The sequence below is a fragment of the Pteropus vampyrus genome, unplaced genomic scaffold (genome assembly GCF_000151845.1).
Source record: "Pteropus vampyrus isolate Shadow unplaced genomic scaffold, Pvam_2.0 Scaffold35, whole genome shotgun sequence".
NCBI classification, from domain to species: Eukaryota; Metazoa; Chordata; class Mammalia; order Chiroptera; family Pteropodidae; genus Pteropus; species Pteropus vampyrus.
In genome coordinates, this window is record NW_011888816.1 from 4277723 (window position 1) to 4289728 (window position 12006).

Below are 12006 nucleotides of genomic sequence, written 5' to 3' on the forward strand. Positions count from 1 at the left end.
ATTTGTAATTTTCTCCATCTCTAATGATGCTCTTTATCTTAAAGACTATCTCATCAGAGATTAAATAGCTACACCAGTTTTGAGTGGTGTTTGCCTGACAGTTAAAAAAAATTTTAACTTTCAATCTTTCCATGTCCTTTTGCATAAAGTCTATGTGTCTCTTTAAAGTGTTTCTCTTATGAACAACGTATACTTGATTTTTAAAAATTCAATCTGATGTCTGTCTTTAACTGATAGTTTTAGTCCAATTATGATTATTGTAATTATTGATATATCTGGACTTTTTCTGAATGCCTTAGTTTTAAATTTTCAATTAGTGCTCTTTTCCTGTTTATTTTTTTTAATTTCTTGCCTTAAAAGTATATATAGGTATATATATGTTCCTCTTCACAAGATATTATGTCGTTGTATCCTATATGATTCTTATCCCTTCCCCATCACATTGGATATTAATTGCACTTGAATACTTGGTTGTTATGGACAGATTCTTCTCTTTTACTTTTCTTTGCATTAGTATTATTTTTTTAATACAAATTTTAAGTCACAACATTAGTTATTCTTACTTTCTATATTTTTATAACATCTCCTGGATTTACTTCTCTTCTTATTTGACTACCTCCTTCGAAAAAATTTTTGATTAAATTCGCGTGTGGCAAATCTTTGGAAGTCTTTTGTGACCTCGCCTTAATAATTTGGCCAGACAGAAAATTTTTTATGAATAAATGAAAGGAACTTGAAACCTAGAATTCTATATCCATCCAAGCTGATATTCAATGGAAAAATCATTCTCCATTCTCATCATGTACTTTCCTGGTAATTAGATTTATTAGAAGCAAAGCTTACAGAGTACATGCCACCAATGGTTCTTATATGTCTCCAGACATCCTTATTTTTGTAGATGATTTAATTTTATTTATGTAAAAGTAGACAGCAGGCTAATGTCAGATGTTGGTTGGTTTAATCTAATTATTGCCAAAGCTAATAGTGAAAAGACTGACTCCAGACATACTTCAGGCTTTGCACCAGTTAGTCCTGAAATGAGAAAACCCTCCGAGAACCCAGGGAACATAGTGCTGGACGAACATATCAGCAAGGCTGAGTCCTGCCCGAAAGCAAGGTCCCAGGCCTCTTCACCCAACAGTCTCCCGATGACAGCTGTGACCACTCTAGCTTCAGACCATTGTGAACACTTGACAGTAAATACAGTGTCTCAGGCTCATTCCAAGAGAATATTCTTATTAAATGCTGCTTCTTTAATCCCTCATGTTCTAGAGCCTGTATCTTACTCTGACATCTGTGTAAAATGGACAGCAATTCGTTACTACCCTCTTTTTAAAACTGTTATATTTGAAGCCTCTTCTCAGGATGAAAAGTCTCAAATCTTTAACATATTTATTTATTCACTCGACAAACATTTACTAAACATCTTCCAGGTTCTCTCCCCTGTCTTGAATGCCAGGAATACGAGGGTGATGAAGCAAGTCCTGCCCTCGTGGAGCTCAGAGCCCATGGGGTCTTGGCTTCTGATCCCTTACTCACGTGGAAGGGTCTGCAGTGAACGCCTCCTTTGAATTCTCCGTCATCCCTTCTGGGAAGTCCACAAGGGATCAAAGTCTCATCTTTCACATACATACACACAAACTTCTATTTTGACAGGAAGAAGAGAAAACAATTTGTGCTTTGACTTACTTCTTTTTTAAAATGTATTTGGGGCCAGGTCTCCTCAGTGAATTTGTACCCACTTACGAGCAAGTGGTAGATATAGTGGGCTGAGAAGCAGTAGGAGCGGGCGTACATCTCATCAAACCGGGGGAGCAACAGCTGGAGCTGAGAAGGGGGTTCAAAACAGGTAAGAGGCAGGCCGGGCAGGCAAATTTTAAAATGCACATTTCAGAACACCTTAGGTCAACAGTCCTATTTGAAAGAATCTATCACCCGGCATTTCATAATAAGATTACTCTGAACTAATACAATTCTATAATATAATATGGAAAATATCCCCACACGACATCATATGAGAACAATCTCTAAGTTTATAGAATCCTTATTATGTGCCAAACACTGTGCCTGTGGTTAGAACATTAATCCACGACAGGGGTGTGAAGTAGGTCCCCTTGAACCCCCATTTTATGGGGGGGTCAAAGTAGAACAGCATAAAGGCCAAATTCAGAACATATCCACACATGCGCACAAAGGGAATCTACTCTGTTTTGTACCGATATTGAGCCTTTCTCTTTAAATACTGACCTGACTCCAGTTCTGTGAGCAGAAATTCCAGGTGCTGGAGTTGAAGGTGTTCAGGGAAAAGCTCCCTGACAGATTTAAAGCGCTGGCTGTGTAGTAGAACCCTGCGAACGCCTGTTAAGGAAGCAGTGCTGAAGGAAATCCGTTCTCAGAACGGGATATAATATGGAGGTTTCAGGGCAGGGAACAAGAAAGCGGGAAACAAGTCAGCAGAAGAGAAACAGAAAGGCGAGAAATAAACATTGCATGGGGATAAAAGGAATCTTTCGGTGGTTTCGGCTCTTACCACAAATGACCCTTTAACTTTTGGCTGGTAAACCCCATCGAAGCAGGAGATTTCTTGGTCATGGCAAGCTTTGAAGGCAAACAGCGAAGCCACCTTTTCCCTACACAGTGACGGGTTCCCGGTCCCTTCGAAAGTGATGATGTCATTGGGGTCATAAGTTCCAGGCCTCAGATCCTCTGTGCACAGGCTGCCAAATATGTGGCCCCCCGTTAAGGTGGTGACATAATTCCGAAGATAACAGGGGTTGGCGAGTTTGGCTTTGGTGATAGAATTCTGTAGGTACAACGGCGAGCTGTTAGCAATCGCTCTTTTGTAGGGGACCAGATATTTCTCTTTTGCAAATTCTTAGTATTGCTACCTTCTAATGCAGAGAGGGAAATGGAAAAAATGCTATCTATGCCAATGTGTGCTTGAAGGCAACTCGCAGAGTAGCTAGAAAACTCAAGTGGCAATGGGGGGACAGTCACCCTGCACCAGGCACAATGCTAGGCTCTCGCTCACGTGATCTGACCTAGCTTCTACAGTAGCCCTGTGAAGCAGGTTTTATGAACTCCATTTTGATGAGAAAACAAGATATGTTTACTTTAATTGACCATATTGAATAGGATATTACCTATCTCATAAAATAATCCAAAAGATGCAAATAAATATATTATGAAAATTAACTCTCCCTCCCGCCCACTTCTACCCACCAGATCCCCTCCCTGAAAGGGACCACTATTGCTGGTTTTTGTGTATCCTACCAGAGATTATGCCTTTGCAAATATATTTTCTTTTCCTCTTTCTTTTTTTTTTTTTTAAAAAAAACCATAAATGGTAGTATTTTACATATTGTTCCGCTCTGAGATTTTCTTACTTAAAAAGTCATCTTTGCTATCTGTCCACTCATTGTACACATTAGAGTGGCTTTGTCTTTTTAGTAGCTGCACAGCATGTCACTGTACAAATAAAGTATCATTTATTTAAGAAATCCCTCTAGATGAAGATTTAGGTGGTTTTCAATTATTTTGCCATTGCGAACAATGCTGCAATACACGTCCTTGTTACATATAAATTTTTGATCCATTTGTAATTTATTTAGCATAAAGATTATGATAAGAACCTCACTTTATTTCTTCCAGATGACTAGCCAGTCTTATTTTCTGGTGGAAAATGTTCCCTTTATCTTATGCAAGATTCCAAAACATGTTTGGTTCTATTTATGGACACCCTTTTCTAAAGAACTGGATTTCAACTCTAATTTCAAAGCCACTAAGGCATACTGTTTTCCCTACAGTAAAATCTTAACTCAAGTAAAATATCGAACACGTATTACTTTAAAAACAGAAGAAAAAACATCTTACTTAAAGAAGGAAAGAAAAAAAGTGAATGTGTGCCCCTAATGGCTAACACGCTGTCACAGTGAGACCTGAGCCCCGGGCTGGCTGGAGACCTGTTAATAAGAGGTTAATCTGTAAAATACATGTCCAGGTGTCACTCTCGCCAGCCTGTGTAGGCCCTTAGGTTACAGAAGAGGAAACGAGACCCAGACAGGTGGAACTGACTGAGCCAGTGTTCATGACGTAATAATCCGCACGAACCTTCCAAATCGGGCTTGGCAGCACGTGTTTGGCAAGTGAAAGAGGTGGTCAGGCAGATCCGGGCGTGCGTTTGTGGGTGACCCTCATCACACCTGGACCCTGTCCCTCACCTGAGTCAGAAGCTTCAGAGGGCAGGGCCACCCTCTCAGGTACTCAGATGTTGGAAAGTGCCCCTGTCCCTGTGAGGGGGCTGGGGTCTCACACCTCTGTCCCCAGTCCTGGGCTCACACCTTGAGACTTGCATTCTCGAACCCAAATGAGACCTTACACAGGTGAAGCATTCGCTTCTCTACTGTAGACTGTTGGATACATGGATAATCATTCTTTAATAAATATGGTGTTTGGGGGGTACATGTACCCACATACACATATATTCCTCGGGGCAAACCAAACTTAAGAGGCTAGACTCTCTGACCCTCACTCACCCTGGGAAAAGGATAATTTCACCTTCCTCCTTCTCCTGCCTGAAATTCATAGGAGCCCCCTGCCCTCCACCCATGCCAGGGCCAGAGCTGGAGGAACATTAAGCATTGTTAGAAAAAAAAGGAGATGGAGAAAAGAGGATTTTCAGAGCTTCTCTCCTGGAAAGAGGCATGTTGGCTGTAATACTCGTGGGAAAGCAGCGGGGAGTGGTGGTTACAGAGGCCTTCCTAGGGAGAGTCGACTGGGTTCCCCATTGGATTTGGTTTGGCTGACTGTGGGGAGCGGGTGAGAGTCTGGGGTGGGCACTGAGTCTCTTGAGCCATGAAGAGTAGCTGAAGGATGTCGGCAGGGTTCCCCCACTCTGTCCTCCCAGGCAGCGCTGAGCCTCTCTCGACAATACACGTCACGGGCATGTGTACTGAGACTCCAGCCTTTCCCGTGAGGCCGGTGGAGAATCGTGGGGAATGGGCTAGAACTGGACGATGAATTCTCACAACTCGCCCTGCACAACTGCTCGGTAAATGCAGGGGTCTGAAGATGTGAGTGCTGCTGACAACGCTTTCGTGAGCGAGCCCAATTTTTCTGCAGCCTAGTGTCTGAGGAATGCTGCTGCCAAGGTAGGTTAGAGGGCGGGGGGTCAGCCTGACACTGAGTGGTTCACAGGCTGGCCTAGTACTTGTCTCCTGACCCTGGGTCCCATTGGAAGCCAGTATCTGGTTGGTCTCGTGTCCCTCTAGATGATCAAGGCCCCTTCCCTTCACCTTCCCTTCTCAGCCATGGCTGAGATCGATGTGCCCTGAACACTAGAGTTTGGGTCTGGAATGTCATCCATGGCTCTCTGACACACACCACACTACCATCGAGTTTATGTTCGTGACAACCCTACAGCTGGTGCCTGACGCAGCCATCTGCACCGTGGGACAGTTGCCATGTGAATGATTGACCGAAATGATAGAATTCAGTGGCTTGAAAAATCCCACCATATAAAGGGCAGCAAGCCTGCCTAATATAGGCCCATCTGCAGGGAGGCCGAGCCTGGGGGAGCTCTGCCCGCCCCGCTGTCAGCAAGCATTTCTCTCGTGGCCACTTTTATTTTTCTGTCTGCACACAAGGGAGTCTCCAAATTCTCAGGCTTATTTAGCTACTGGTTTAAAACAGCTTGTGTCCATAAAGGGAGCCTAGGACCTGAATCATTTATGAAACATCTGGAGCTCTGGATTTCCCTGGACTTCTGATTCAAATACAGAACAGAGAGCGAGTGAGTGAGCGAGCGAGCTTGGACCCCCACGAGTAAACCGGAAAACAGCGTTGTTTGCATCCATCTTCTAAATGGAGTGGAAAGGGCAGACCCTGGAAGGCAAGGCACCCTCCCCTCCGCTGAGCCCCCTGAGAGAACACCTGCTGCCCCCCAACCTCCCCACTCAGCTACCTGAAGGAGCGTCGCCAGAAACCGCTTCTCAGCCTCGTTCCGGCCATAACACTGGAAGCTACGTGTGTAGAGCGTGTACACATAGCCGTACAGGGACACCTTCATGACGTCACTGGTGTTCAGCTCCACCTCCTCTCCCACCGCAAAGGATATTTGGGTGGAGGCACCGCCTAAATCCAGGGCACCCGTGGTCTCCACTCCTTTTGGGTGCACCCACATATGCCACAGGTCCTTCTGCAGGGCGGGAAAAGAGAGCAGGAAGAAAGGCCAAAGGCACCATTTCTGTTTGCCCAGAGTGGTCCACCCAAGCCCCAACTCTTACTGCTAAGAACTCTGACGTGGGGGAAGCATTCCGAACCACATTTCTCCCTATGTCAGGGGTGGCGAACTCAAATGCTTACAGGGGCTGGGCAGGCCACATAAATGAGCGAAGTAGATTGGGTGTTGACAACGGGGAATGGTGAGGACTGTGACAAACTGGGGAGTGCACAAGCTGCACTCTGCTCCAGCTGGATGTCGCCACGCAGGAATTTAAGTCCTCTGTGACCAGCACTTCCAACTTCTGGGGGGTGGGGTGGGGAATTTCTGAAATATTAACTATTGGCAATTAATTAAAATTTAAACAATATATTTGAGGAGAAACAAGTCTCTGGCTGGATATGGAATGGGTGTCCTTGGGCTATGCTCTCTGTAGCATGGTGATTGTCTCTTGGAGTCAGCTCTCCTCTGCACCAAAGAAGCAGTGAGTGTGGGGACTGGAGTGTAAGGAGACTTGGTGACATGGAATGAGTTGGGAAGCAGACGGCCGGAGGACACTGTCAATTCCACATAGCTAAGGAACATCTTGGAAAAGTCATTCTCCAGCTGCCCCTCATATGACCGATAGCCCAGTATTAGATTTTGATCCCCTTTGCCTCCAATATCTTATTAGCTAGTAAGTGATGATACGCCCTCTCCCCTGTGCATTTGGTCCTGTTTATGATCCCAGGTTTTGCCCCAGCTATCCATGTCTTTTCTCAGCTTTAGCTATTGTCTCACAGGGGTTCCCTAGTGCATTCCACAGTAGGAATGACACAGAACAGATGCCCCTGTTGGCATGCACCTCTGCATAAGCTACCACCCGCAAGGGACAAGATAAATAGCAAGATTAAAAACCATGCATTTGTTTTCACACACCTCCAGGAAATTTCCCATTAAATAGTTGGCTGTAATCCATCCATATATCCCTTCCTCTTGCCCAGAAATGATTTGAGCACCCCTAAAATCAAAGGGCTGGGACTTGAAGTAGTTTTGGATGCTCGCAAGGACTTCATTAGCTGCTGTTTCATTTTGCAACCTATGCAAGGCACAGAACACAAAAGGCTGAGTGCCTAGACAACAGAGCCTTAAAACGATCTCCCTCAGGTGAAAATGTAAACCTCCCATCCCCAGGGATGATTTTCCAGATGTGTGCAATACATGGCAACCGCTTTTGCAAGCCGAAGCCGCCAGGACAACCGTGAAAGCAGGATGCACTCATTACCTGTCAAACTACCAAGCAGGAAAACAGCTCCCAGTAAAAATATCACTTGTTCTCTCCTCCCCTACCTGTTCCTGCCCCACTCTCTAGCAACCAGCTAATTGAAAGAGCCTCGTGCTTAATCACTTCTGCTCTGTCTCAGGTCAGCAGAGGAAAGGGGATGAGTGAAGGCATAGGAGTGGTATAAGTAACCTCTTGGGGGCACCATACGAAGGAGCCCTCATCAGGCCAGAAGGAAGGGGAGCTTAGCAGGAGGGGCGGGAAGGAAGAAGGTTGACTTTCAACCGTCCCGGCTTCGCCTTTGGAAGGGCTTCATCGTGAGGGGCTAGGATGGCCACCGCGGCCGTCACTGTCATTTCGCCAGCTGTCATTTTACTCTATGGAAAAAAGCTACTTGAAAGATAATTTTCCCTTTCATCAGTGGGTTAAGGGGTTTGCTCTTGCCTGGAGAAGAAGAAAGAGAAATGCTACAAGCAGAAGTCCATTTCAATTTAGTAGCAAATTATCAACGCTTGGAAAATAATTCAGAGTTTCCCTAGTTTTATCAGTTCTCATCCCAGCAGGTGATTCTCATTCATTTTCTTAATATTTGACTTCTCTAGCAATTAAAACGTCAGCTGCTTGCTCAGAAAAAAACATCACCATCAGAAAGTTTTACCAGTAGGAGTTAACATTTAATTTATGCAAATGGAACATGCATTCGCTTCTTTTTCCCCCAGGCGGTGAACTTTCTATTCCATAGTTTTTGTCATGGGCTATAAATTACAGAGCCTTTTAATTATTTCTCACTGAAAGGACTGGGAGAAAAAAGCAACTGAAAAAAAAAGGCGATTTCTTTGTTTTCATATGAAAGAAAGAGCAGAAGGAATGAATGTCTATATCATTTCTATTTCAGGTAAACGCAGTAATTTTGAAACACACTGCAGATTCCAAGAGTCAGCAAAGAAATCTGACTTTTTCCACACTCTACTTGGTCAACCAGGACACAGGGACAGGAGCAAGGATAGGAAGCTCAAGGAAAGGGCCCAATTCAACTGAGAATGCTCCATGATTTTTATTTATTTATTTTTTTTTTGGATGATCGTGTTCAAGTAGCTCTACTTGCTTGTTCCTTTGTGTTTTCTTCATGCCCACACATACAATTTTACATTACTGGGATCACAGACAAAGTGGCTTTGAAGCAGAATGAGTGTCATCTTTTGGGGCTAAAGCGTTATTTTCAAAGTTTGGAGCAGCCTCTACCCTGGATAAATTTAAGCTTCAGGGGTTTGTTTTGTTTTTAACTTTTTTTTTTTTTAATTTCAAAGTCAAGGAAATACTATAATGGAGGAAGAAATGATGAGAAAGGGTATTCCAAAACAACGCAAGATAGGCTAAAAGTCATGTCTGCAAATTTAGAAGAAACTGCTTACTTGAAGGAAATGAGATATTTGTTTCATAACAACTCCAAAGGCTTTGACTGGAGCGAGGTGCAGAAATTCCATTATTTTAAAGCAGATTTCAGTGACATTTTGTACATGGGTACAAGCTGCATAGCTATGGGTTACACGTAGTGGAGTTGGTTGTACATAGGTGTCGAAACACCAGCGTCAAAAATAGTTTCTACTTTTCTAAAAAACTAGAGGTATACTCCATGAGCAGATTTCATGTTCCTTTCCTTTCTTTCTTTTTTTTTTTTTTCCCAGAGCTCTCAGTAAAATCACCAAAGGCAAGGGAATCCATTTTAGAACTGTTTCTTTCTGGGTATTAAAATAAAGACTAAAAGTTTCCCAACTTTTAAAGCCTAAATTTATGGCAGAACATGAGCTTCTTTCCTGTGGATGTGTTCCCAGAAATAGACTTACATTCTTGGCAAGGTTTACCACATTCTTGGCAATTTTGGTCAAATGGGCTCCTTCGTGCCATGCCAGCCCTTACCTCAGCAAGCGCATCCCAGCTGTGGCTCCCAGGTAAATGCGGGTGGATCTGTAGAGGTGGGCTGGAATCTGCTCCTTGACTTTTTGCATGCAATCCTCGAAGGCTTCGGGGGTGTCTTGGGGGTTTCTACTGTAGCTGGAGATCCCAGAGCCTGAAGAGCAAGCAGTCAGCATGTCTTAGCATCCACAGAAACTAACAAGAACAGTACAACATCCAAATAAGCAAATTGGCTTTGGAAATCATGTGTTTTAGTAGGGAGTTGAAAACAGATGGGTGCGCTATGTCCCATGTGATCATACAGATGAGCCAACTCCCAAAATATGGAAAGAAAGAATTACAAAGGTGAAAAAAATGAACCAGAATCTGCTTTAAAAAAAAACAATTCTTAAATTGGTAAAGGGATCAAATTTATGATAATGAAAGAAATTAGACTTTGGGTGGTGAAGATACAATAGAATACACAGATATTTAATTATAACATTCACACCTGAGATTTATATAATGTAATTAACCAATGTTACCTCAATAAATTTAATTAAAAAAAAAAATACCCAGTACCCAGGCCTCACCTTCTAGAGTGCCTCGGTCAGTCTATACTTATGTCAATAGCACACTGCCTCAATAAATTTAACAAATGCTCCCATGCTCAGGAAATGGTACCATCACACACACAGTTTCTCAGGGCAGAACTGATACTCAGGCACTAGTAACCTGGATGCCTCGCATTGACTCTATCCTAACATCTCGTTGGCTCTACGTTCAAAATACCTCTCAAATCTGAGCACTTCTAACCCGCTTCTCCAGAACCATTCTAGATCAGAGTCTCTCAACCGTGGCACCGCTAACATTTGGGGCCAGAGGAGAATTCTTTATTGTGGGAGCTGTCTTGTGCATTGGGGGATGCTTAGCTGCATCCCTGTCCTCTACCATTAGATGCCAGCAGCACCACCAACCCCAGTCTTGACAATCAAAAACGTCTCCAGGCACTGCCAAATGTTCCCTGGCCAGACCACCATAATGTCATATCTCACCCACATCGCTCTAATAGCTCCTGTTGCCCTGCTCCTAATCTTAGCCTCTGGCCATGTGTTTTACATCAACAAGGTGATCTGTTAAAATTACATATTGTCATAGCTTTTAGTTCCATGATCAGAATCTCCTAATGGCTTCCCAATATATTTTAAAGAAATGAATTACTCAATTCATTTGAGTAAAAGTCAAAACCCTTACTGCATCTCAAGCTCTCACAGTTCTGCTCCCTGATATATTATATACCTGTTTATTTATTTATTATCTCCTTTGTTAGAATGTAAATTCCCTAACAGCAGAGACTTTGTTTATCTTAGAATTCTCAGTGCCAAGAAACATTACCGGCAAACAGCAGGCACTCAATAAATATTTATTAAACCCATGAATGAATAAATGAATCGATAAATGAGATCTTCAAACCAGCATGCAACCCTACAGTCAGGGGATTGTGTAGTCTAATCTCGAGCAAACAAAATATATTCTGCTACAGTTGGTCCCTAGCAGGGACCAGCAGGATAGAGAGCTGCTGAGAAGCCTTGTTAGAATGTTGACATTTGGCATATCTAAGCATGTCACTTGAAGGCCTATTTGCATAAGGTCCCTTAAGCCTCCTAGAGGGAAAAGGAGATTGGGCTTACAGACTCATGGGATACTAGGATTCCCAATCTTCTGAACAGTTAAAACTGCTATTGCAATCTGGGGACAGAGGGCTGGGCAGATGGCACAAAACTTACTTGAGGTGGGACGAAGCATAAGTTATGTGCCTAGCAAGAGATGCTTTCAGTACTGTAGTAGCCTGGTCCCTGAAGCAACTCTTTGAGGTATTGTAGTGAAGGAGATGGCTAAGCTGAGGCTCCAGTGGAGCTTAAAGATTTTCTAGTCACTGGTGTAAAGGGAAAACACAAACGTCCCTTGTGGCACTGGCACTGCACACTGCAAGAGATAAGGGGCATCAAGGAATCAGTGCCCTCCAGGGAACGTTGCTTTACAGCAAGCAGCCAGAGCTACAGACACCAGCCTGGGAACTGCGGGCAAAGGCAGCACCCAGTGAACTCACAGAAAAGAGCAGCAACCCAGGTCTGATACTCACTAGGGACCTCCTGAGAAATAAATTTCTGAGGGCCACTGCTGAGCGAGCAAGCATACACCACCCCCTCACACTGGATAAAACAAGGTTGTCCAGGGGAAATTTGCAGTTGAGAAACCAGAAACCCAGATTATCCCTGGAAAAACAACATGTCCTCGAAGGGATGACACTTAGCAAACTTCGACTCTGTAATTAAGCTCTAGTTTGTTGTCTTTGGGTCATTCAGAGTATAGAGGGATCTCTGAGGCTACTGTGATCAAAGGACGGAAGATCCATTTATGGATGCGGTGTGGGTCCATGACCTTGTCCCTTCCCTAAATCACACCCTGGGTGGGCCAAGGGCCCCTGCCCCTGAGGGTCGGCCTGTCCTCCTCATGAAAGTCCCACCTCTCCCTCAAGTCAGAGGGCCATCAGGACTGACTTGGCTGAAATGCTTTCCCGAGTCTAAACAGATCTTGTAACTAAGGGACAGAGTCACCTTTTGGCAAGAAT

At 43.8% G+C, this 12006-nt stretch overlaps 1 protein-coding gene across 2 annotated transcripts in view; it reads right to left on the reverse strand.

The window, feature by feature from the left end:
• The window catches only part of ENTPD3 (ectonucleoside triphosphate diphosphohydrolase 3), a 31193-nt gene that overhangs the window by 2251 nt on the left and 16936 nt on the right, over positions 1-12006 (reverse strand). For both annotated transcript variants that reach the window (XM_011357400.2, XM_011357401.2), the window contains exons 5-10: positions 9399-9549; positions 7139-7298; positions 5963-6196; positions 2531-2803; positions 2248-2358; positions 1690-1827 (exon numbers count right to left, since the gene is read on the reverse strand). In XM_011357400.2, coding sequence (XP_011355702.1) covers positions 1690-1827; positions 2248-2358; positions 2531-2803; positions 5963-6196; positions 7139-7298; positions 9399-9549 — 1067 coding nt within the window. The remainder of the gene's footprint in view (positions 1-1689; positions 1828-2247; positions 2359-2530; positions 2804-5962; positions 6197-7138; positions 7299-9398; positions 9550-12006) is intronic.